General features: G+C 44.7%; 1 protein-coding gene across 6 annotated transcripts in view; it reads left to right on the top strand.

The window, feature by feature from the left end:
- LOC132827048 (unconventional myosin-XVIIIb-like) overlaps positions 1-24,436 on the top strand; it is a 350,661-nt gene that overhangs the window by 197,065 nt on the left and 129,160 nt on the right. For all 6 annotated transcript variants that reach the window (XM_060843476.1, XM_060843475.1, XM_060843474.1 and 3 more), the window contains 3 exons: positions 1,766-1,894; positions 2,971-3,114; positions 5,502-5,591. In XM_060843476.1, coding sequence (XP_060699459.1) covers positions 1,766-1,894; positions 2,971-3,114; positions 5,502-5,591 — 363 coding nt within the window. The remainder of the gene's footprint in view (positions 1-1,765; positions 1,895-2,970; positions 3,115-5,501; positions 5,592-24,436) is intronic.

Here is a 24,436-nt window from a genome sequence, read left to right as displayed (position 1 = left end):
ACAATTGGCTATAAATTGTGGTCATTCTGGAATGAATTTTGGAAATAATTCTACATGCAAAAGTTGAAAAAAAATTCAAATAACTTGCTGCAAAATCAAATGTTAATTTCAAACTGAGATTGATAGGTTTTTGTTAATCAAAGGTATTTTGGGATTTGGGATAAAGTCTCAGATCAGTCATGGTATGGAGGAACAGGCCTGAGGGACCAAATGGTCTCCTGATCCTGTATCTCTATTAAATGTGGTCGCCGTTGGATTATATTTAATAGAATCTGAGCTGCACTATTCTTTATTCACTTCGTTTCACTTCTTCACAGTCATCTCACTGACTGTGGATGGGTGCAGCTCCAACAACACTCAAGAAGCTTGACACCATCCAGGCCAGAGTGGCCCGCTTACGTCCTCACCTTCAACATTCACACTCTCTACCACCGATGCTCTGTGGCAGCAGCAATTTATAAGAGGCAGTGCAGAAATTCACCAAATCTTCTTAGATAGCACTTTCCAAGGCCAAGTTGACTTGCACCGAGAAGGTGCTTTTCCAGCACCACACTTTTCAACTTTACACCTAGAAGGACAAGGGCAGCAGAAACATGGGAACATCATCAGCTGCAAGATCTCCTCCAAGCCACTCACCATCCCGACTTGGAAATATACCGCTGTACCTTCACCGGCGCTGGGTGTCTTGGGATCCCCTCCCTAACAGTACGATAGCAAACGGCCTGCAGCAGTTTAAGAGGGCAGCTTACCATCACCTTCTCAGGGGCAACTAGGGATGGGCAATAAATGCTGGGCCAGCCAAAGATGCCCACATCCCATGAGTGAATAAGGTAAAATGGAAATTCATTCTGAACACATGGCTCACTCCTGACAGAATTGTTTATGAGCAAGTATTAACAATAGAGAAAAAGTTAGTCTATCATAGATGTCAAACTTTAATTAAAATTTTTATATTTTAAAAATTATACCATGTATAATTCTGTGTAATTAGAATAATCAGTCAGTTTCTTGGTAAGTTTTCATGTTCAGAAGCTGATTTATCCTACATTTGAATCATTGTAGCCTTTTCACTGAATGTGTCCAACAGAATACAGACACAAGTTGTAATTCTCATTGCTCGTGACATTTTGCCAAAATTCTCTGGGAGCACAATTCATTTCTGAAGATCTGCTTGTCATATATCCTTCCTGCTGGCCTTAGTGACCTTCTCGAGCTGAAGAGTCGGTTTTGTTCCAATTCATAAGTTACAGCACAAAAACAGGCCATTCAGCCCAACTTCTCCATGAGCATTTTCCCACCACTTAATTTCATGTGACCTGCATGTTTATCCACCTCTAGGGCACACACTGTGCACTCAAAAGGAGACCATGTAAGAAATGAATCAGTTCCTGAAAAGAAATACTCTAAAATCTAATGAATGATATGGAGGTGTAGTGTTGGACTGGGGTGGACAAGGTTAGAAGTGAAGCAACACCAGGTTATAGTCCAACAGATGTGTTTCAAATCATAAACTTTTGGAGTTCTGCCCCAATGTTTGATGTGCCAGTGTGCTCATCTCACTGAGATATCCCCTTTAGTATGTTCCTCATTAGGTTTTAAGAAGTTTGGTTGCATTAAAGGTTTTGCTGTTCAAAGTTGCTTAGCTTGCTGTGATTTCAAATAAATCTGTTAAACTCTAACCTGGTGCTGACTGACTTCTGACCTAACAAATGAATGAAATGAGATGAAACAATAAACTGATGTTGGAATGTGGATTGGTATCCAGATCTTCTTCAAAGCTGGGGTTGTTTCCCGTCTGGAGAAACAGCGTGAGAAGCTGATTTGCCGGAACCTGATCTTGCTGCAGGCCATGTGCCAGGGATTCCTTGGGCGCCAGCAATTCAAGAAGATGAAGGTAAAGCTCAGTCACGGCTGATTTCAATGGCCTGAAACCCCATCTCCAACAGCCTGAAACCCCATCTCCGACCTCCTTAAACCCCATCTCCAATGGCCTTAAACCCAATCTCGGTCCTCCTTAAACCCCATCTCCAACGGCCTTAAACCTCTTCCCCATGACCTTAAACCCCTTCCCCATGGCCTTAAACCCCTTCTTCATGGCCTTAATCCTATTCTCCAATGGCCTTAAACCCCTTCCCCAAGGCCTTAAACCCCATCTCCAGTGGCCTTAAACCTCTTTCCCAAGACCTTAAACCCCTTCCCCATGGCCTTAAACCTCTTCTCCAATGGCCTTAAACCCCTTCTCCATGGCCTTAAACCCCATCTCCAATGGCCTTAAACCTCTTCCCCAAGGCCTTAAACCCCTTCCCCATGGCCTCAAATCTCTTCTCCAATGGCCTTAAACCCCTTCTCCATGGCCTTAAACCTCTTCCCCAAGGCCTTAAACCCCTTCCCCAAGGCCTTAAACCCCTTCCCCATGGCCTTAAACCTCTTCTCCAATGGCCTTAAACCCCTTCTCCATGGCCTTAAACCTCTTCTCCAATGGCCTTAAACCCCTTCCCCATGGCCTTAAACCCCTTCCCCATGGCCTTAAACCTCTTCTCCAATGGCCTTAAACCCCTTCCCCATGGCCTTAAACCCCATCTCCAATGGCCTTAAATCCCTTCCCCATGGTCTTAAACTCCTTCCCCATGGGCTTAAACCCTATCTCCAGTGGCCTTAAACCCCTTCCCCATGGCCTTAATCCTATTCTCCAATGACCTTAACCTCCTTCTCCATGGCTTTAAACCCCTTCCCCATGGCCTTAAACCCCTTCTCCAATGACCTTAAACTCCTTCTCCCATGGTCTTAAACACCATCTCCAATGTTCTTAAACCCCATCTCCAATGTGTACTCAAAGGGGAAAGAATCAAAATATAAATCCTAACCACAATCTAACGGCCTGGTTCCTCCTGCCTGAATGTTCCATTTCAGAATGGCCTGTATTCTCTGGTATTGAGTGAGTTGATTGTGTTGGCTTTTCCCTTTCTCCAGACGCAGCGTTTAGCTCTTTGTTGTATTCAGAAGAACATTAAGAAATACTGGATGATCAGACAGTGGCAGTGGTGGCAGCTGATGTCCAGCATCCGTCCGATGCTTAGTGTTAACTTGGTTGATGAAAAGCTCCGAGTCAAAGAGGTATGTTTGTGTTTATGAATGTGTCTTGGCTGTTCAAATCCCCTTCACCCCCAACTTCTGTATTGAAGGAATACACCTTAGTTCACTCAATAGAACACAGAAACATTGGAGTGAGTCAGTTACAAAATCCAGCTTGTATAAACCTATTAGTGGGAGTTGTGTTTCTAAATATCAACACGGGCAATTTAGTGACTAAACTGAATTAATTTTAATGTCCCATGTACCCACATGAGTACAGTGAAAAGTTTACAAGTCACTTATGGCACCATCGTTGATAGAAAGATACCCAGATGCACAATCTTGGGATCAATAGAGTAATTTATTTTTCTTTTATCATCAGTATCTTACCAATCACTGAGATTTTTACTTCAGACAAGTATCGGGTGTTGAAATTACTTCCATATATCACCCATTCACCAGCACTGACCCAATGTTCGATAACTCATGGAATGCCTACAGTGTGGAAGCAGGCCGTTAGGTCCATGAGTATCCTACCCAGATCCACAACGTCCATCCTATCGCTACATTTCCCATGGCCAATCCATCCAACCTGTATGTCTTTGGACTGGGGAGGAAACCAGAGCAAACCCATGCAAACATGGGGAGAATGTCCAAACTCTGCACAGATGGTTGCTCAAGGCTGGAATCGAACCAAGGTCCCTGGTGCTGTTAGGCAGCATTGCTAACCATGGAGCCACAATGCCAATCACTGAGCCTCTGTGCCAAAGGGAGAAAAATGTCTTTGCTCTGTGGTGCTTAAAACCAAATAATAACCATTCAGCCCATTGGGTCTATGTCTGTGCTTATGTTCCATTTCAGCTTTCCCCCACCCTCTTTCCCATCACCTTATTAACCTACCATTCGCTTCCTTTCTCCCTCATGTGTTTATCTCGCTTTCCCTTCAATGTATCTATGTCGTTCACCTCAACCAGTCCTCGTGTAAGTGAGTCCCACATTCTAGCATTCTTCATGTGCCCTCTGTTGGATCACAAAGTCTGCTGCAAGAAGTTAACAGTTTGTTTCATGGAGGGAGCATTACAAGGATTCATTGGACTTGTTCCCAGGATGGCAGGACTCTGTTGTAAACAGACACTCAGCAAACCTTACCTGTAACCGCTAGAGCTTTGAAATATGAGAGGCCATCTGATCGTAAGTTATGGTATACCCAAAGGAAAAGGCAGGGAAAACACAGGTAAACTCTTTCCCTAGTTGGGGAGTGCAGAACCGGGGGAGCTACACTTTTAAAATAAGGGGGTTGCCATTTAGGTCTAAGATGAAGTGAAATTAATTGGAATTCTCCACCCTAATAGGCTGTGAAAGCTCAGTCTGTGAGTTTGTTTAAGGTTGCGGTTGATAGGTTCCTGATTGGAGGAGTGGTGGGGTGAGGTGGGGTGGGGGGTGGCGGGTGTGGGGGGGGGGGGGGGGGCGCGGTGAGCAGGGTGTGGTGTGTAAAAGGGATTGAAGTGTTCGTTCAGCCACAATCATGTGGAATGATGGGGTAGGTTCAGAGGACTGAATGGCCTCAACCTCTTTCTATGGTACATCACCAGATTGATCATCGTTTAGACAAAATTTATTCTCCTTGCCCTCCTTCCAAAGAGGTCTTTTTATTAAATTCATCCTTGCGATATGGGTGTCATTGTCTGGACAGTGTTTATTTTCCATTCCTAATAGGCCTTGAGGAGGTGGTGGTGAGCAGTTGCCTTCAACCACTGTAGTCCACAATAGTGTAGTTTCATCCACAATGCCATTGGGGAATAAGGTCCGGGATTCTGACCCAGCGGCATTGAAAGAATGGCATTACATTTCCAAGTTAGGATGGAGAGTGAGTTGGAGGGAATTTGCAGGTGGTGCTATTCCCATGTAGTTTCTGCCCCTTCTCCTTCCAAGGTTAGGTTTCAAAGGTGTTTGACGAGTTATTGTAGATGGTACACATGACTGCCACTGTGTATTGCGAGTGATTGTTGAAGTTTGTGGAGTTGGTGCCAATCGATTCAGTTGCCTTGTCCTGGATGGTGTCAAGCTTGCTGAGTGTTGTCAAAGCTGCACCCATCCAGGCAAGCGTGGAGTATCCCAGCACACTCTTGACACGTGTCTTGCACATGGCGAACAGCCTTTGCAAAGTCAGGAGTTGAGTTGTTCACTGCAGAATCCCAGCCTTTGACCTGCTCTTGTCACGTCAATATTTAAATGGCTAATCTGGTTCAGTTTCTGGTTAATGGTAAACTGTAGGATGCTAATAACGTGGTATTCAGCACCAGTAATTGCATTGCATGTCGGGGGGTGAATATTATATTGCCTGTTGATGGTTATGGTTATTCCCTGGCATTTGTGTGGAGCAAATGATACCTTTATTTGCGTTAACACGGTGTTTCTTACATAACTAGGATGAGGTTAGTGCATTGCGGAAGAAGTTGGAGAAATCTCAGCGGGAACGTAACGAGATCCAAGAAAACACTGACCGACTCGAGGGCAAGGCAAGTTCACTCCTGGTTTCTTTATCATTATCATAATTATGTTGGGGACACTTCCACACCTCCTAGTGTTTATTTTGGGTCTGATCCTAATAGGCAGTTGCCTTTTTTCCCGATATATTCTGATCTTCCTTCATTCCCATGTAGTCTCTAGAAAGAATCAGCTACAATGGCAGGACCAGCCAAAAATATATGCAGCCCTGGCCATCCATATTGCTGCTGTGGATCTGAACGTTTTGATGTGTTTCTGGCTTATAAAAAAACTGAGACAAAGTGCCCAAATAGTCAATCAGGTTTTAAAGCAGAAAGATGATGGAAGACTCTGGGATTAGCTGAAAGGTTCAAAACGCTGTTGTACAATGAAAAGTCTTTCTGTTTCTCTTTAATAAGATGAGTACTCGAGTGCTGAATTATTTCATTTAGATTTGTACACAATAGTTGGCTATAATTGTTTGAACTAATCAAATGTAAAGGTGACTGTAGATTTTGTACCATCAGTGGTTCTGAAAGGGTTAATATTGAGGAGTACCATATGCTCCACCGCTATGAAACTCCCCCATGACGTTGTGAGCAGATCAGCTTAAGGTCTGGAAGCAGTGAGATCTAAAATCTGATCCTGTTTAATTCTCTTGAACAATGTCTATCATGTCATGGTAACCAATAGCTAGTCACTGACATGGAACAAACTATAATGTGTTAACTACAACAAAACTCTTCTAGTGTGACCAGAAGTAGTTTCCCTCTAATACACAGACCATATCGCTTCCTACATTTAGACAGGATGGTGGAAACCACTCTTACCATGTACAGCTGCTCCAACTACACAGTGATTCAGCAAGCTCACACAACAATCACCCAGAGTTATCATTAGAGTCATATAGTCATAGAGGTGTGCATCAAAGGAAAAGACCGTTTGATCCAACTCATCCAACTCGACCAGATATTCTAAGTTAATCTAGTCCCACCAGCCAGCACCTGGCCCATATCCTTCTAAAACCTTCCTATTCATATACCCATCCAGATGCCTTTTAAATGTTGTAATTGTACCAGCCTCCACCACTTCCTCTGGCAGCTCATTCCATACACGCACTACCCTCTGCATGAAAACGTTGCCCCTTAAGTCTCTTTTATATCTGTCCCCTTTCAACTTAAACTATGCCCTCTAGTTTTGAACTCCCCTATCCTGGGAAGAATCCTTGTCTATTTATCCTATACATGCCCCTCATGATTTTATAAACCTCTATAAGGTCACCCCTCAGCCTCCGACACTCCAGGGAAAACAGGCCCAGCCTATTTAGCCTCTCTCTATAGCTCAAACCCACCAACCCCAACAACATCCTTGTGAATCTTTTCTGAAACCTTTCAAGTTTCACAACATCCTTCCCATAGCAGGAAGACCAGAGTTTCTTCATTCTCAATGGATGGTCCGTGGAGTGTCCTGTGAAGCAGTGAATTCCAAAACGGGAACACTGATCCTGCTGGTCGATGTGTGTGGAACCTCAGGGAGGCTGTGCCACTGTATAGCTTGAAGTTATCTGTTAGTTATCGGGTAAAAAAATGAGGTCTGCAGATGCTGGAGATCACAGTTGAAAATGTGTTGCTGGTTAAAGCACAGCAGGTCAGGCAGCATCCAAGGAATAGGAAATTCGACGTTTCGGGCATAAGCCCTTCATCAGGAATGAGGAGAGGGTGCCAGGCAGGCTAAGATAAAAAGTAGGGAGGAGGGACTTGGGGGAGGGGCGATGGAGATGTGATAGGTGGAAGGAGGTCAAGGTGAGGGTGATAGGCCGGAGTGGGGTGGGGGCGGAGAGGTTAGGAAGAAGATTGCAGGTTAGGAGGGCGGTGCTGAGTTGAGGGAACCGACTGAGACAAGGTGGGGGGAGGGGAAATGAGGGAACTGGAGAAATCTGAGTTCATCCCTTGTGGTTGGAGGGTTCCCAGGCAGAAGATGAGGCGCTCTTCCTCCAACTGTCGTGTTGTTATGTTTTGCCGGTGGAGGAGTCCAAGGACCTGCATGTCCTCGGTAGAGTGGGAGGGAGAGTTAAAGTGTTGAGCCACGGGGTGGTTGGGTTGGTTGGTCCGGGCGTCCCTGAGGTGTTCTCTGAAGCGTTCCGCAAGTAGGCGGCCTGTCTCCCCAATGTAGAGGAGGCCACATCGGGTGCAGCGGATGCAATAGATGATGTGTGTGGAGGTACAGGTGAACTTGTGGCAGATATGGAAGGATCCCTTGGGGCCTTGGAGGGAAGTGAGGGAGGAGGTGTGGGCGCAAGTTTTACATTTCCTGCGGTTGCAGGGGAAGGTGCCGGGAGTGGAGGTTGGGTTGATGGGGGGTGTGGACCTGACGAGGGAGTCACGAAGGGAGTGGTCTTTGCGGAACGCTGATAGGGGAGGGGAGGGAAATATATCCCTGGTGGTGGGGTCCGTTTGGAGGTGGCAGAAATAGTATAAACCGACTGACTCCCACAGCTATCTGGACTACACCTCCTCCCACCCTGCCCCCTGTAAAAACTCCATCCCATATTCCCAATTCCTTCGTCTCCGCCGCATCTGCTCCCAGGAGGACCAGTTCCAACACCGCACAGCCCAGATGGCCTCCTTCTTCAAGGACCGCAGACTCCCCCCAAACGTGATCGACGATGCCCTCCACCGCATCTCCTCCACTTCCCGCTCCTCCGCCCTTGAGCCCCGCTCCTCCAACCGCCACCAAGACAGAACCCCACTGGTTCTCACCTACCACCCCACCAACCTCCGTATACAACGTATCATCCGCCGTCATTTCCACCACCTCCAAACGGACCCCACCACCAGGGATATATTTCCCTCCCCTCCCCTATCAGCGTTCCGCAAAGACCACTCCCTTCGTGACTCCCTCGTCAGGTCCACACCCCCCACCAACCCAACCTCCACTCCCGGCACCTTCCCCTGCAACCGCAGGAAATGTAAAACTTGCGCCCACACCTCCTCCCTCACTTCCCTCCAAGGCCCCAAGGGATCCTTCCATATCCGCCACAAGTTCACCTGTACCTCCACACACATCATCTATTGCATCCGCTGCACCCGATGTGGCCTCCTCTACATTGGGGAGACAGGCCACCTACTTGCGGAACGCTTCAGAGAACACCTCAGGGATGCCCGGACCAACCAACCCAACCACCCCGTGGCTCAACACTTTAACTCTCCCTCCCACTCCACCGAGGACATGCAGGTCCTTGGACTCCTCCACCGGCAAAACATAACAACACGACAGTTGGAGGAAGAGCGCCTCATCTTCTGCCTGGGAACCCTCCAACCACAAGGGATGAACTCAGATTTCTCCAGTTTCCTCATTTCCCCTCCCCCCACCTTGTCTCAGTCGGTTCCCTCAACTCAGCACCGCCCTCCTAACCTGCAATCTTCTTCCTAACCTCTCCGCCCCCACCCCACTCCGGCCTATCACCCTCACCTTGACCTCCTTCCACCTATCACATCTCCATCGCCCCTCCCCCAAGTTCCTCCTCCCTACCTTTTATCTTAGCCTGCCTGGCACCCTCTCCTCATTCCTGATGAAGGGCTTATGCCCGAAACGTCGAATTTCCTATTCCTTGGATGCTGCCTGACCTGCTGTGCTTTAACCAGCAACACATTTTCAACTGTTAGTTAGTTATCATCAACTATCAGATAGAGGTGTTTTACTAGGAGACAGTGAGGTCTGCAGATGCTGGAGATCAGAGTTGAGAGTGGTGCTGGAAAAGCACAGCAGGTCAGGCAGCATCCGAGGAGCAGGAAACTTGACATTTCAGGCCGGAGACCTCCATCAGAAATGAGTGCTCCTGATCAAGGGCTCTGGCCCGAAAAATTATTTTCCTGCTCCACTAGAGGTGCTTTACTTCCTGTCATTTGTTCTTGCCAAACCTGCTTTTTACCCACTGTGCATTTGGGAGAACACAAGATCCAAGTACCCGATGCAGGCCCAGAGAAAATAAAAACAGCTTCCATTGGTGGGTGATGGACCAACAGAATAATCACACTGCAGAAGGAGGCCATTTGGCCCTTTGTGACTGCAACTGTGTAATACATTTAGTGCTGCTCTCCCACATGTCTCGACATCCCTAGACATTCTTTGTTCCTGAATCACTGAAGACCCGTAGTCATCACTGGCGGTCTCTCACAGACGAGGATGACTCCCAGGGTGAGTATGTATGTGGCTGTATAGACTACTGCAGGCTCTGTTACACTTGGGTGTTCATGGGAAGGGGTGCGTGGACCGTTGGTGTGGCAGCACGCTCCTTATGCTGCTTTCTCCTGGCTTCCGCTTTTTCCTGACGGCAAGTCTCGAGATGCTCGACACTTTCCCGGATGCTGCTCCTCCATTTTGGACAGTCCTGGACCGGTGATTCCCAGATGTCTGTGGGAATGCTGTACTTCCCCAGTGAGGTCTTGAGGGTATCCCTGAAGTGCTTCCTCTGTCCCACCTGGGGCTTGCCTGGCATTAAGGAGGAGAACTGCAGATGCTGGGGATCAGAGCTTAAAAATGTGTTGCTGGAAAAGCGCAGCAGGTCAGGCAGCATCAAAGGAACAGGAGAATCGACGTTTCGGGCATAAGTCCTTCTTCGGGAATCCTGATTCCTGAAGAAGGGCTTATGCCTGAAACGTCAATTCTCCTGCTCCTTTGATGCTGCCTGACCTGCTGCGCTTTTCCAGCAACACATTTTTAAGCTTGCCTGGCATTACGGGAGTAGATCACTGTTTGGAGAGTCTACTCTGGTACGATAGTACAGCAGCATAGGCTGTCTCTATGCAGGCTGCAGCTGGAAATCTCTCCTTGAAAGGTGGCCCTGGACAATAAATCTTCCAACAAAACCTACCTTAAAGTGTACATAAATATAGGCTACTGTGAGGCATGTCTGATAAAATTAGGTTGCTCAATCTACTTATGTGGGAGATTGGCTCGCCTGATTTTATTAAGACCTTGGCAGCCTGTGACAGACAGTCTATTGAAGAAAGTAAAGTCTATGCCTGTTGGCTACAAGGGGGACTGCCCATGTCCCATCATGGTGACAGACCTCGAGTTAATTTCATTAGCTGGATTTATTAATTCTCCCTTTACTTGTCACACTCATACACATTAAAAGCACCCAAACAGTCAATCAGGCTTTAAAGCAGAAAGATGCTGGAAGTCTCTGGGAATAGCTGAATGGTTCAAAAGTCTGAAGGACAATGAAAAGCCTTCCTGTTTCTCGTAAATAAGATGGGTACTGGCATGCTGAATTATTTCATTTCGATTTGTACACAATAGTTGGCTACATTAGTTTGCATTATGCAAAGGTATCTGTATACTTGGTACAGTTATGGATCAGCTCAGATCCCCTCAAAATATTCTAAGAAGGTAACCCAGACCTAACATTTTCTTATTTTAAAGGTAAATGTCAGGTGCTGTGTTCCAGATGTAACTTGATTGGTCAAACTACATGAGATTAAGCAAAGCGCAATCTGTTCAAATACAAAGTAAAAATACAACAAGAGAAAGGGGTACTTGGAATTGCTGAACTCCACTGGAAAATATCTTAGAAAATAGAGGAATAAAAAGTCTAGCATTGCGGAAATAAATAAAGGTTCAGAACAACAGTCTGCCAACCCAGACCAGTCTTGAGTCTGCACCGGGTCTTAGCTCCAGATCGTGCTGTGCGTCACCTCCGGTTCATGAGGCTGGGAGATTGCCCTGGAATCTCCTCGAGATTAGGAGACCACGCTGAGGCCATGCTAGGCCAAGAGTGTATTATGTACAGCTGGAAGATTGCCATGCCAGGAAGCTGCCATGCCATGCCATGCCAGGAGGAATGCATCGGGGGCTGCTTTGCCAGGCCAGGAAATGTCTACTCCAGGTCAGGAGTCCACTACACCCAGCTGCAAAGCCGCTATGCCAAGCTCCCAGAGACCACCACGGGGTGCCGCTACACCAGGCTAAGAGGACCCCTCATCGTGTCTGCACTGAAGCCAGGAGCCAACCGGAGGCTGGCAGACAGTGGAGACTGGGAGAGAAGAAGAAAAAAAAAAGAGAAGAAAGAAACAAAGTGGGTGGGGAGGAAAAACTCTGGCTGAAGGGTTCCATTCCGTTGCTATCCTGAACTGGAAGAGATTTCTGAGAGAGAGAGTATAGCAGCTCGGAGAGATTCACTGCCCTCCAACCCTGCAGAGGACCCAGCAACAACTGCTGACAGCTAACTAAACATCCTGGTCCTGTGGGAACTTGACCACACCCGCTCAGACTGCTTCTATTGTTCCAACTTTAAAAAAAAATGCAAGGTCTCACAAGTTGTTTATCTTCTTATAGACTGCTTGTCATCTATTCCCTAATCTCGCTCTAAAAGAAACCAGAACAAACACAGCTCTTAAAGCCGCAGTATTGTCACAGTACCATGAGTGCGTCTGAAAGGATTAATATTAAAAAGCTTTCAACTCTATGTTCTTTTGTGTTTCTTATCCTGTCCATACACTACCACTCTACCTTGCATGTCCTCACAGTATTGTGCATTAAATCCTTTCCTTGGGTTCACTTCTACACCTTGCTCTCTCAGGGGGACCGTCCAATCTCAAAGACTCTGTGCCTTCTCCTGGTTTGGTTTGGTTTTGACCGACAGACCTCCGGGGATTTAAATCTTATAAGATAATGCATGGCTTAGAAAGGGTGGACGCTGGGAAATTGTTTCCGTCAGGCGGGGGTACTAGGACTCGTGTGCACAGCCTTAGAATAAGAGGGGGTCAATTTAGAATGGAAACGAGGAGACATTTCTTCAGCCAGAGAATGGTGGGCCTGTGGAATTCACTGCACGGAGCACAGTGGAGGCCGGGACGTTAAATGTCTTCAAGGCAGAGATTAATAAATACTTGATCTCGCAAGGAATTAAAGGATACGTGGAGAGTGTGGGTAGGTAGCGTTGAAATGCCCATCAGCCATGATTGAATGGTGGAGTGGACTCGATGGGCCGAATGGCCTTACTTCCATTCCTATGTCTTATGGTCTTAAATCCATCCCGTGGAGTTCTTCAGAGACCTTTTGTTTAACTTTGTGGACATTTTCTTCCTGTTTGTTGAATCTGATGTGGAGTAAAGGCAGGTGGAGGGGAAGCCTGGTGGCTGTCTTCAAGCCTTGGTAGATCCTGAGAAATCCACTCAAATGATATTCTCCAGAGTGTACGAGATCACCCTATGGAAGGGGAGTCGGAGGTTGATTTCATTGGAACGAGATCCTGAGCCGAGTTGCCCAGGTGGATGTGGAAAGGATGTTTCCTCTTCTGGAAGAATCTAGAAGTAGCCGTCATTGTTTAAAAATAAGGGAGTGCCCATTTAAAATGAAGATGAGAATTTTCATTTTTCTCTCGCTCATAGGGGCTGAGAATCTTTGGAATCACCTTCCTAATAAGGCGCTGGTCACTGAAATTTTAATATTTTGAAAGCAGTGGTCGGTAGATCCTTGATGGAAGATCATGGGGGATATGCAGGAATACAGAGCTGAGGTTAAAATCAAAGCATAATGAATGGTGGCCCGGGCTTGGAAGGCTGTGTGGCTGATTTTTATTCTTTGTTTGTATTTTTGTGTGTATCAACCATGTTGGTTAGAATAAAGATTTGGCACCTTTTCTTTATGAAATGTTACTGAAGGAGGTGAATTATCTAAATTGGACCACAATTTCTACAGACCATAATCACTCTAACCCATTCAACTATGGCCGGCAGTGTTACCTCATGTCCAGCAGGAAGATTCCCAAGTCCCAGTGATTGGTGCATCCTTTCAGATCCCAATGATGACCCTGGCTGCTTGGTCAATTAACTGCTCTTAACGTTTCTGAGTTTACTGGCTTCTGTTGCTAATGCCCAGACCCAAACTCCACATAGCTAGGACCGGTTACTCACACTTAACCTGATGCAAGGGGCAGCTTTAACTTGGGAGCAGATTTGCAAACCAGTGTGTTCACAGCTCTGCATTCTCCTGTACAGAAGTACTTCAAGTGAGTGTGTGTTTGGGAGGATTGACTGTTACGTTCCAAGAAGGATCAGGAGACCACAGCAGGAGTTTTGTTATTGTCTACAAGCAGCAAGGTTAGACGAAGCTGTTTTCTGTCCAGAATGGCCAATAGCATCATTATTTCAGCATGTGATTGGACTCTTAAAATGACAATCCACCATATAAAATCACAACATGCATGAATGGGATGGTATACAGTAATGGGGAGGGGGATTAACATCTCTGCTTTGCATCAAACATTCCAGCTCTAGCTCTTACCAGCCCAAAGTTTGGGTACAGCAGAAACGTTTTTTGTGAAGCTGTCTCATTTTCATAGAAGTTTGTAGCCTGATACCTGGTAGAGAAACTTTATAATTCCTACCCTAATTGAGCAGCAACACTATGTCCATCATCACTTCATTTAAAAATATGAATTATTGACCAGGGCTTGCTCCCACTAGCATCAAAGTGTGTCCATATTGATTATGATCTCTCCTGTAGTGGGTGCTTTATCTTGTACAACTCATTATGTGATGTTTGATTCTGGGAGCTACAAAGGAACCTGTGTGGAATTTTCAAGTGGTTAAGGGGAATGTTAACTATTTCGAGATGACAACTAAGTTTCACTCGAATTGCTAAAATCAAAATCAAAAGGAAACAGCAGAAACATTTGAAGTCCTGGGGAATGTTGCTGAACAAAGAGACCTTGGAGTGCAGGTTCATAGCTCCTTGAAAGTGGAGTGGCAGGTAGACAGGATAATGAAGAAGGCGTTTGGTATGCTTTCCTTTATTGGTCAGAGCATTGAGTTTAGGAGTTGGGAGGTCACGTTGCAGCTGTACAGGACACCGGTTAGGCCACTTTTGGAATATTGTGTGCAATTCTGGTCTTCCTCCTATTGGAAGGATATTGTGAAGCCTGAAAGGATGCAGAAAAGATTTACAAGCATGTTGCCAGGATTGGTGCTATAGGGAGAGGCTGAATAGGCTGGGGCTGTTTTCCCTGGAATGTTGGAGGCTGAGGGGTGACCTCATAGAGGTTTATAAAATCATGAGGGGCATGGATAGGAGAAATAGCCAAGGTCTTTTCCTTGGGATGTGGGAGTCCAGAACTAGAGGGTGTAGGTTTAGGATGAAATGGAGAAAATTTAAAATGGCAACTTTTTCATGCAGAGGGTGGTGCGTGTATGGAATGAGCTGTCAGAGGAAGTGGTGGAGGCTGGTATAATTACAACAATTAAAAGGCATCTGGATGGGTATATGAATAGGAAGGTTTAGAGGGATTTGGGCCAAGTGCTGGTAAATAAGACTAGATTAATTTAAGTTATCTGATCAGCACAGATAAGTTGGACCGAAGGCTCTGTTTTTGTGCTGTACATCTCTATGACTGTGAGAGGGTCTTGTCAGGCTGGATATAGAAAGGCTTTTTTTAATTTATGAAAGAAAGAATAAAAAGAAAAAGTCAATAAAGTCACTATTTAAATATAAGAGATAATACTAATTTTTCCTCTCCCAGGATTGAGAGTCTTTTGAACTCTCTTCCTGAAGATATGGTGGAACCAGAGTTCTTGAATATTTTTAAAGCTGAGTTGACAAGTTCCTGTTAAGTGGGGGTGCTTGTGGGGTGGGGGGGGGGGGTTAGTGGGTGGGGATTGGTGGAGTGTTAGGCAGGAAGTAATTTACAATTTGTCATTGCAATCAAATCAACCATGATCTTATGAAGCAGCAGATCAATATCAATGGGCCGAATGGCCTACTTGAGAGGTCGTATGGCCTGCTCCAGCATTTGTCCATATATTTTATGATGAGATGACAAGCTTCAGGAACTGAAACACTTCACACCCAGTCAGTAGGTCACATGCTTAGCCTTTGCTCTGCTGTTCAGTGCTTTGTGGTTTCAAGAAGCAATATGTATGTTCTTGGCTATGAATTAAGAAAAGGAAATGAGATGTTTCAACCTAGGAAATTAAGAGAAGGAAAGACAGATGGATATTATTTGACCCTGAAAAAAAGACCATTTATTTGTCTGACCACATGCAAGTATTCTTACAGAACTGGCTCCAGTAAATTCCCTGAAGAATTTGCGCTGCTGTTACTTTACTAATGCTAACTGGCAACTGCTGATGAATCATTGACAGTGGATCATGCTTCATCAAGCCGAGAACGTTAAGTAAGTACAGACCAGAAAATAAAACACTCCATCCACTTGGGCAGCACTTGTGTAACTGTTAACAAGGCCGGGCAAGATCTGCAATCCTGGTACAAATGAAGTTGTTGGCAACCCCCAGGAGTCTAACCTGAATCAGTCAGCCTCCTCTGCCCGTAACCTCAACCAAATGCAGGAAAGGTTATTTGTTTAATGTGCACTTATCATTTGGATGGGCATGTCTGCTATCTTAACTAGAAATTACCCTGTCCAGGGAAGTCATTGTTGTTTAACAGAACAGCATCCTTTTTTATGAATTAGGCAATAAAAGACTCTCAGAGATTTACAAGTGTTTTATTATTAGTGTATAATTTAGCACTAACGCCAGTTTCCACCTTTCCCACCTGCTCCGTTTTCCCTTGTTTTCAAGAAACACTGATGTATTGCTTAGGGTTACATAGATCAAAGAGTATCAGGAGAAAGTGGGAATGGGGATATTGAGTCAATGATCAATCACGACCATACCGAATGGTGGCACGAGTTCAAAGGGCCAAATGGCCTCCTCTTGCTCCTATTTTCTATGTTTCTGTTTCTAAGCTCGTTTCCTTTCTTGGGCAAGACCTAGCTTTTTCAAACAATATACTTTTCTAATCAGCAATGTTATTACACACCAATTGGGCGGGTGGGACTTGACCCCAAGCCTCCGGGTTCAGAGATAGGGATGCTACCACTGCACCACAAGAACCCCAAAAACCTAGTTCTTTTCTATCTGTAAGAGGTCCCGCGCGCAACTGGAGTTTTTTTCACTTGTGAAATCACTCATGTTTTCCAATTTCCATGCATACCCAAGAAGGGTAATACAAACCATCAAAGGTGAGGGAGAGATGACATTCCAGTGGGATCACCAAAATTACCATTCTGCAACTCAGCACAGACGTAATTCACACCAGGTTTAGTCATTAACAGAAAATAACGGTTTATTGTAACCAACTTAACTTTAAAAAATGATGGAGAAAAGGAAACTGGGATTTTGGTCTACTACAATGCAATTTAAACAATACTCCTTCAATAAACTCCAAATACAGTCTCACTCGATCATAAATAAGACACAGTAACTATGGGTGGATGAAAAACACAGACAGGGTGAACATAATTCCAAAGATTTAAAGTCTAAATTTCAAGGGTGGGCTAAATTGTCTCACACAATCCTTTCAATTGTTAGAACTAATGCCACACAGTTGTTTGTAAAGCACTGGTAATTCTTCAATTCTTAATCATTGATCTGCAGACACAAGAACATAAGAACTCGGAGCAGGAGGAGACCGTTCGGCCCTTCCAGTCTGCTCCAGCACTCCGTAAGATCATGGCTGATCCTTTCATGGCCTCAACTCCACTTAACCTTCTCTCACCATAACCCTTAATTCCTTTATTGTTAAAAAAAAATCTATCTTACTTTTAAAGGCATTTACTGAAGCAACGTCAACTACTTCACTGGTCAAGGAATTCCATTGATTCACAACCCTCTGGGTGAAGAAGTTCCTTCTCAGTTCAGTCCTAAATCTGCTCCCTCTAATCTTGAGGTTGTGCCTTATTGTCCTCATTTCACCCACCAGTGGAAACATCCTCTCTACTTCTATCTTACCTATTCCCTTCATCATTTTATCTCTCCTCATAAGCCAACCCCCTTAACTCCTGAATCAATCTAGTGAACCTCCTCTACACCTCTCCGGTGTCACTACATTCTTTCTCAAGAAAGAAGACCACATCTTCATTCAGTACTCCAGGTAGGGTCACACCAATACTTTATACAGCTGCAACATAACCTTCCTACTTTTAAACTCAATTCTTTTAGCAATGAAGGACAAAATTCTGTTTTCCTTCCTAATTACCTGTTGTACCTGCAGACCGACCTTCTGTGATTCATGCACAAGGACACCCAGGTCCCTCTGCACAGCAGCATGCTGCAACTTTTTACCATTCAAGTAATAACCCTTTTTACTGTTATTCCTATCGGAAAGGATCACATCATATTTATTAACATTGTTTACCATCTGCCAGACCTTTGCCCACTCACTTTAAGTATCTACGTTCCTCTGCAAAGTTTCACAATCCTCTGTACTCTTTGCTCTGCCACTCATCATAGTGTCATCTGCAAATTTTGACACATACATGTGGTCTCCAACTCCAAAGCATATAAGTTGTGAATAATTGTGATCCCAATGCTGATTTCTGAGGCTCACCACTACTTACTGATTGCCAGTCAGAATAGCACTCATTATCCCCACACTTTGCTTCCTGCATGTTAACCAATCCTCTATCCATGCTAATACTTTACCCATAATGCCATGCAACTTTATCTGATGCAGCAGCCCCTTGAACGGCACCTTGTCGAAGGCCTTTTGGAAATCTAGATACACCACATCCACTGGGTCCCCATTGTCCACTGTGTTTGTAATGTCTTCATAGAATTCCAAAAGATTAATTAAGCATGACCTGCCCTTCATGAACCCATGCTGCTTCTGCCCAATGGGACAATTTTTATCTAGATGTCTTGCTATTTCTTCCTTGATAATAGAGTCAAGTATCTTCCTCACTGCAGGAGTTCAGCCAAATGGTCTATAATTCCCCATCTTTTGTCTACCTCCCTTTTTAAACAGTGGCATCAAATTTGCTATTTTCCAATCTGCTGGAACTGGCCCCAGAGTCCAGCGAATTTTGGATAATTACCATAAGTGCACTTGCTGTATCTCCCGCCATCATTCTGTTCTTGTCAGAGTTCCTTCTTTTAAACTTTTACAGCCAAGGGTCATCACTTAAAATCGATTCTATCAAGGGGTCAAAAGATTAATGTTGTCATGCAGGGATGTAGAGTTGAGGTTAAAATCAGATCAGCCATGGTCTTATTGAAAGATAGAATCAACTTGAAGGGCTGAGTGGCCTACTCTGTTTCCTTGTTCATTTGTTTGTAAACGGTTTTGGTTTTCTCTTTTCTGAAGCAGAAAGTTGGTGTGAAGGTACAGGTGGTGTGGCATGGTGATGGAGGGGGGTTGAGGGGAGAGAGAGAGGGAGAGTAGGGAGGTGGGGAGGGAGAAGTGGATGATTACAGTTTGCTCAGCTCAGAATGTTTTTTCTCTTCTCTTCCCCCGACACTCACAGCTTTTTTAAACACTCTGCAGCTTAACCAATCAGAGGGCTGTGGTCAGGCAGAATATCCCTAATTCGAAAGTCTCTTGGTATTGCTCAGTGTCAAATTCTCTCCCTGCTTTCTTCAAAAAGCAACATTGTCTGGCACAACCGAAAATATGCAGCACTTGATCTTCCAGTTGCAAAACTCTCCGATAGAGTTCTGTTAAAGAGCAGTGCAATGTCCATTTCTGTTTCTAGTCTCAAAAGAGAAAAATACACAGTCTTTTACAATATCCCCATTCATGGCTGGAAGGCAGAAGTAGGCTCAATCTTACTGTGTAAACAGAACTCTGAACATTCAGATGGGATGTGGGAATGCCTGGCAGGGCCAGAATTTGTCCCCCTTTCCAAATTACCCTTAAACTAACTGGCCTGCCAGGCCATTCCAGAAAGCAGATGAGAGACACTCACATTGCTGTGGGTTGGATCCCCATGTAGGCCAGACTGGGTAAGGATAGCAGATTCCTTTCCGAAAGGAGATGAGTGAACCAGATGAGCTTTTATGCTAATCAATGTCAGTTATCTTGACCCTCATCATGCAGACCAGCTTTGCATTTCAAATTTTTACCTATTTTGTTTCTAATCAATTTGTTTAGAAATGTCATACACACCTCAACAAGTGGGACTTGAACCCAAGCCTCACGGTCCATTGGGTAGGATCACTACAACTGCACTACAAGAGGGCCCTGAATTTCAGATTTTTTTTCCTTTTATTTAACCTATTTTTAGTCAACCTGTTCAGAGATGTTTTTACACATTTGTAGAGCAGGTGGGACTTAAATGGGCCTCCTGGTCCAACGGGTAGTGACATTACCACTGCACCACAAGAGGGCCCCAAATTTCAGTTTTTAAATTTTAAAAAATTTCAACTTTTTTTTCAAAAAACCTTGCACAGAGATGTTATTGCACACCTCTGCAACAAAGTGGGACTTGAATTGACCTCCCGGTGGGAACACTACCACTGCACCTCAAGAGAACTCCAATTTTCTGGTTTTTGTTAATGTAGTTTAAATTCCCACTAGGTGCTGTAGTGAGTGTTGAACTCATGTCTCCAAATAACGAGACTGGGTCCCTGGTTTATGAGCCCAGTTACATTACTATTATAGTTGACGAACATTGTGGAAAACATCTGCAGTCTTTGGAGTTTTTCAAAATGCTATGAATGGCTGTTACATCATAGCTCCAATGGGGAAAGATCAGAAATTTAAATCTTAGCAGGACTTATACACTTAACAGTAAGGTCCTAGGGAGTGTTGCTGAACAAAGAGACCTTGGAGAACAGGTTCATAGCTCCTTGAAAGTGGAGTCGCAGGTAGATAGGATAGTGAAGAAGGCGTTTGGTTTGCTTTCTTTTATTGGTCAGAGCATTGAGTTTAGGAGTTGGGAGGTCATGTTGCAGCTGTACAGGACATTGGTTAGACCATTGTTGGAATATTGCATGCAATTTTGGTCCCCTTCCTATTGGAAAGATGTTATGAAACTTGAAAGGGTTCAAAAAAGATTTACAAGGATGTTGCCAGGGTTGGAGGATTTGAGCTACAGGGAGAGGCTGAACAGGCTGGGGCTGTTTTCCCTGGACCGTCGGAGACAGAGGGGTGACCTGATAGAGGTTTACAAAATTATGAGGGGCATGGATAGGGTAAATAGACAAAGTATTTTCCCCAGGGTTGAGGAGTCCAGAACTAGAGGGCATATGTTTAGAGTGAGAGGGGAAAGATATAAAGGAGACCTACGGGGCAACTTTTTCACACAGGGGGTGGTATGTGTATGGAATGAGCTGCCAGAGGAAGTGGTGGAGGCTAGTACAATTGCAACATTTAAGAGGCATTTGGATGGGTATATGAATAGGAAGGGTTTGGAGGGATATGGGCCGTGTGCTGGCAGGTGGGACTAGATTGGGTTGGGATATCTGGTCAGTTCGGACGGAAGGGTCTGTTTCCATGCTGTACATCTCTATGACTCTAAGTCTTTAAATCCAAATGGCAATAGACTTAGAATTTTGTTGATTCATTCATATTCAATTGCATGCACATGGATAGCAGTGAGTTGAGGGGTGTTTAGGTTAAAGCATTTCATTTTGCATTTTGATTAACCCTCAGCACAACATCATGGGCTAAAGGGCCTGTTCTGTGCTGAACTTTTGTATGTTCTATGTTCTAAATTTCTCTCCGTTCCCTATAGTACTGTATGAAATTGAGTGAACTTATTAAATTAGATTACTTACAGTATGGAAACAGGCCCTTCAGCCCAACAAGTCCACACCGACCTGCCACCCACCCAGACCCAATCCCCTATATTTACCCCTTCACCTAACACTACAGGCAATTTAACATGTCCAACTCACCTAACCTACACATTTTTGGACTGTGGGAGGAAACCGGAGCAAAGCCACGCAGACATGGGGAGAATGTGCAAACTCCACACAGACAGTCACCTGAGGCAGGAATTGAACCCAGGTCTCTGGCGCTGTGAGATAGCAGTGCTAACACACTGTGCCACTGTGCTGCCCACGAATTAATACATGTTCACCTTTGACATGGTGAATATTAGCATGTGTGGGATACTGCTATTTATTTCAAGACTGGATTTATACTGATTTGATGCCCCATTGCAATACAAGGGTTACAATTGGCATGTTTTACTGGACTATGAAGGTTTGTAAATCAATTGAGAGCCTCTCTACAGGGTGCACTGAAAAGACCTCGCCTTACCCAGCAGAGCATGTGGGCAGCAATGGAGGATGTAGAGGATTGAGCTTGGTTGTTTGGATAGCTTGTGGAACCTCGCCGTGTTCATATACAACACCTCAGTGTCCACCAAGGTGATGGGGTAAGCATTTGTAGATCTGCACTCTAACATGAGTCAGCATCTTCAGGCAAGAGTGGAATGGGGTTGAAAATGCTCAAATCTTTGTCACTGTGCAGTGAAGGCAGGAACAAATGATGTGTTGGAATTAGGATATCTTATCAGACTAGCTAGTTGGTGGGAACTGGTGGGGTTTTGATACAATGTGTAGACAAGTCATCCGTAAAAGCCACATTAGCATATGATTTCCCTGCTTGTTGAAATTTGGTTTTAATTCAGCAGACAGTTTGACATTTAGGAATTAATGTGGCTCCTGGTTTAAATGCTGGGAGTTTCTAAGCACTGGAGAAACTCTACGGAGAGATTATGTTGTCAAAACATTGTTACACAAGTCTTGATCTTGGTTCTCTCTTTGTCTTAAGCTGACATTTTGATAATGTAATGCTTAGTGAGAGAATCAATCGATCATACCTTGATAACAATTGCTGATAGTTTAAAACTAAATAGAACCTTAATTGACCTCACACACAGCCAATGCTTTTAATTGCAGCACCTGTTATTGCAAAAGGTTTCATTGTTGGTGATTTCACATTTGAATGTTTATTCCTAAAAGCCTGCACTTCTTTTCTTCTTAATTATATGTTTGTTTGAAAAAGAAATTGAGGCTTAAATGCAGCTGCTGTGAATGATATTCTCTTCTGGATAAATTTGAAAGTAAGGGTCTCCGAGTAGCCAACTATTCAGTTTGATCTGCCCTGTTAGTGTCATCCAAGTCTCTCTTCTTCATAAAGGCTCGACGGCATGGTGGCACAGTGGTTAGCACTGCTGCCTCCCAGAGCCAGAGACCTGGCTTCAATTCCCCCTTAGGCAACTGTCTGTGTGGAGTTTAGCACATTCTCCCCATGCCTGTGTGGGTTTCCAGTGTTTGCTCCGGTTTCCTCCCACAGTCCAAAAATTTGCAGGTTAGGTGAATTGGCCATGTTAAATTGCCGGGAGTGTTAGGTGAAGGGGTAAACGTAGGGGGATGGGTTGCTCTTCGGAGGGGCGGTGTGGACTGTAAGTAATCTAATCATTGAGGGAGAGGAGAGAAATTGTGCAGTAATGCGCTTATGAAATAGTCCCCATCCCCATTAATCGTCTGTTAGAGTTGGCCAAACGTTGGACCTTTTGAACTTTGATGTATCTGACCACCATACATGGGTGATCAACTGATCCAGTAAAACATATTTCACCAGCTCTCATTTCTCACCTAAATGAGAATGTCAAGAAAATGAAAAAGGTTTAAAATCTATCTTGGATCAATTTGAAAAACTTTCATCAGCCAACCCATGCACATTGTATATTGAAGCTTATTTGGAGATAAATAGATTAGTCATAAAGTTGTAATAGAAAAATGATTTGGTGGAATGCTAAGATTGAAGCAGGGGACAACAGCCTTTTTATGAATCCCAATGCAACAATAAAGAATGTTGCAGGGCATTTTATATTGTAGGCTCTTAGAGTCTGATTAAATTAGTTGGCCCACGGTTCCTCCTATTTCAGTATAAAACCTGTCACAACATTCATTATCTCGATCAGTAGATAGCGCACACAGGGTAGAGGAAGGAATCACTATTATATTTTCTTCAAACATTTTTATCTGTCACAGTCAGCCTGACTCCTAATTGAATGTTGGCATGCATAACTGGCATGGTTTTACTGTTTTCCTACTGGGATAGCAGACATTGTGGAGATTAATACCATTGTGCAGTGACTGCGGGCATGCTTTCAATATTTCAGAATCATGTGTAAGAGGGTGTTGAAAGAGTAGAACAATGGGATCTCCATGCTCCAAGTTTGCCTTGAAGATTAATATTGGCACTCTGTTCATGTTTTTCACTGGCATATGACACAACCTTTCAATCTTCCCTTATCGCAATGTTACTAAAGGCAATCGTATTTCTGAACCTTGCTCTCCTGTTCATTCTGAGTGCCAAATATCCCATGCTGTGCTCGTTCCCATCTCCCTGTACTCCTCATTGTGCTGGAATCACGTTCTGGTGCAATATCTCCTGTTTAAACCTGGTCCTCTTGTTTCTCCAACCCCTTGGCTTCGGTTCCATCAGTGCACTGAGAATGGGTAACAGGCAGGCAGTGTGGCATAGGAACACTGTGGGTGACCTGCCCCTTCCTACCAATGTGTCAGTTTTCCAGCAGCAGCAAAAGGAGGAGATGGTCACTTAAGTGGGAAGGCAATGGCTGAGTGTTATTACCACTAGGCCGTTAATCTAGACACCCAGGTTCGAATCCTGCCATGGTGCAATTTGAACTCAGTAAAATCTGGAAGTAATAATCTAATGATGAGTGTGAAGCTATTGTTGATTATTGGAAAACCCCATGTGGTTCACTAATATCGTCTAGGGAAGGAATCTGCTATCTTTACCCAGTCTGGCCCTCATGTGACTCCAGACCTACAGCAATGTGGTTGACTCTTTAGTGGCCTCAAGCAATTAGGGATGGGCAATAAATGCTGGTCTAGGCAGTGATCTCCTCATCCTGCACTGGTGACCCCCCACCACACCCCATCCCCCTTCCACACTGGTGACCCCCCGCCCACCCCATCCCCCTTCCACACTGGTGACCCCCTGCCCACTCCATCCCCCTTCCACACTGGTGACCCCTTGCCCACCCCATCCCCCTTCCATACTAGTGACCACCCCCCATGCCATTCTTATTCTGCACGGATGCCTCCAG

This window comes from Hemiscyllium ocellatum, chromosome 24 (assembly GCF_020745735.1).
Source record: "Hemiscyllium ocellatum isolate sHemOce1 chromosome 24, sHemOce1.pat.X.cur, whole genome shotgun sequence".
Lineage (NCBI taxonomy): Eukaryota > Metazoa > Chordata > Chondrichthyes > Orectolobiformes > Hemiscylliidae > Hemiscyllium > Hemiscyllium ocellatum.
Note: the sequence above shows the minus strand (reverse complement) of the source record. Positions and strands in the feature narration are given on the sequence as shown.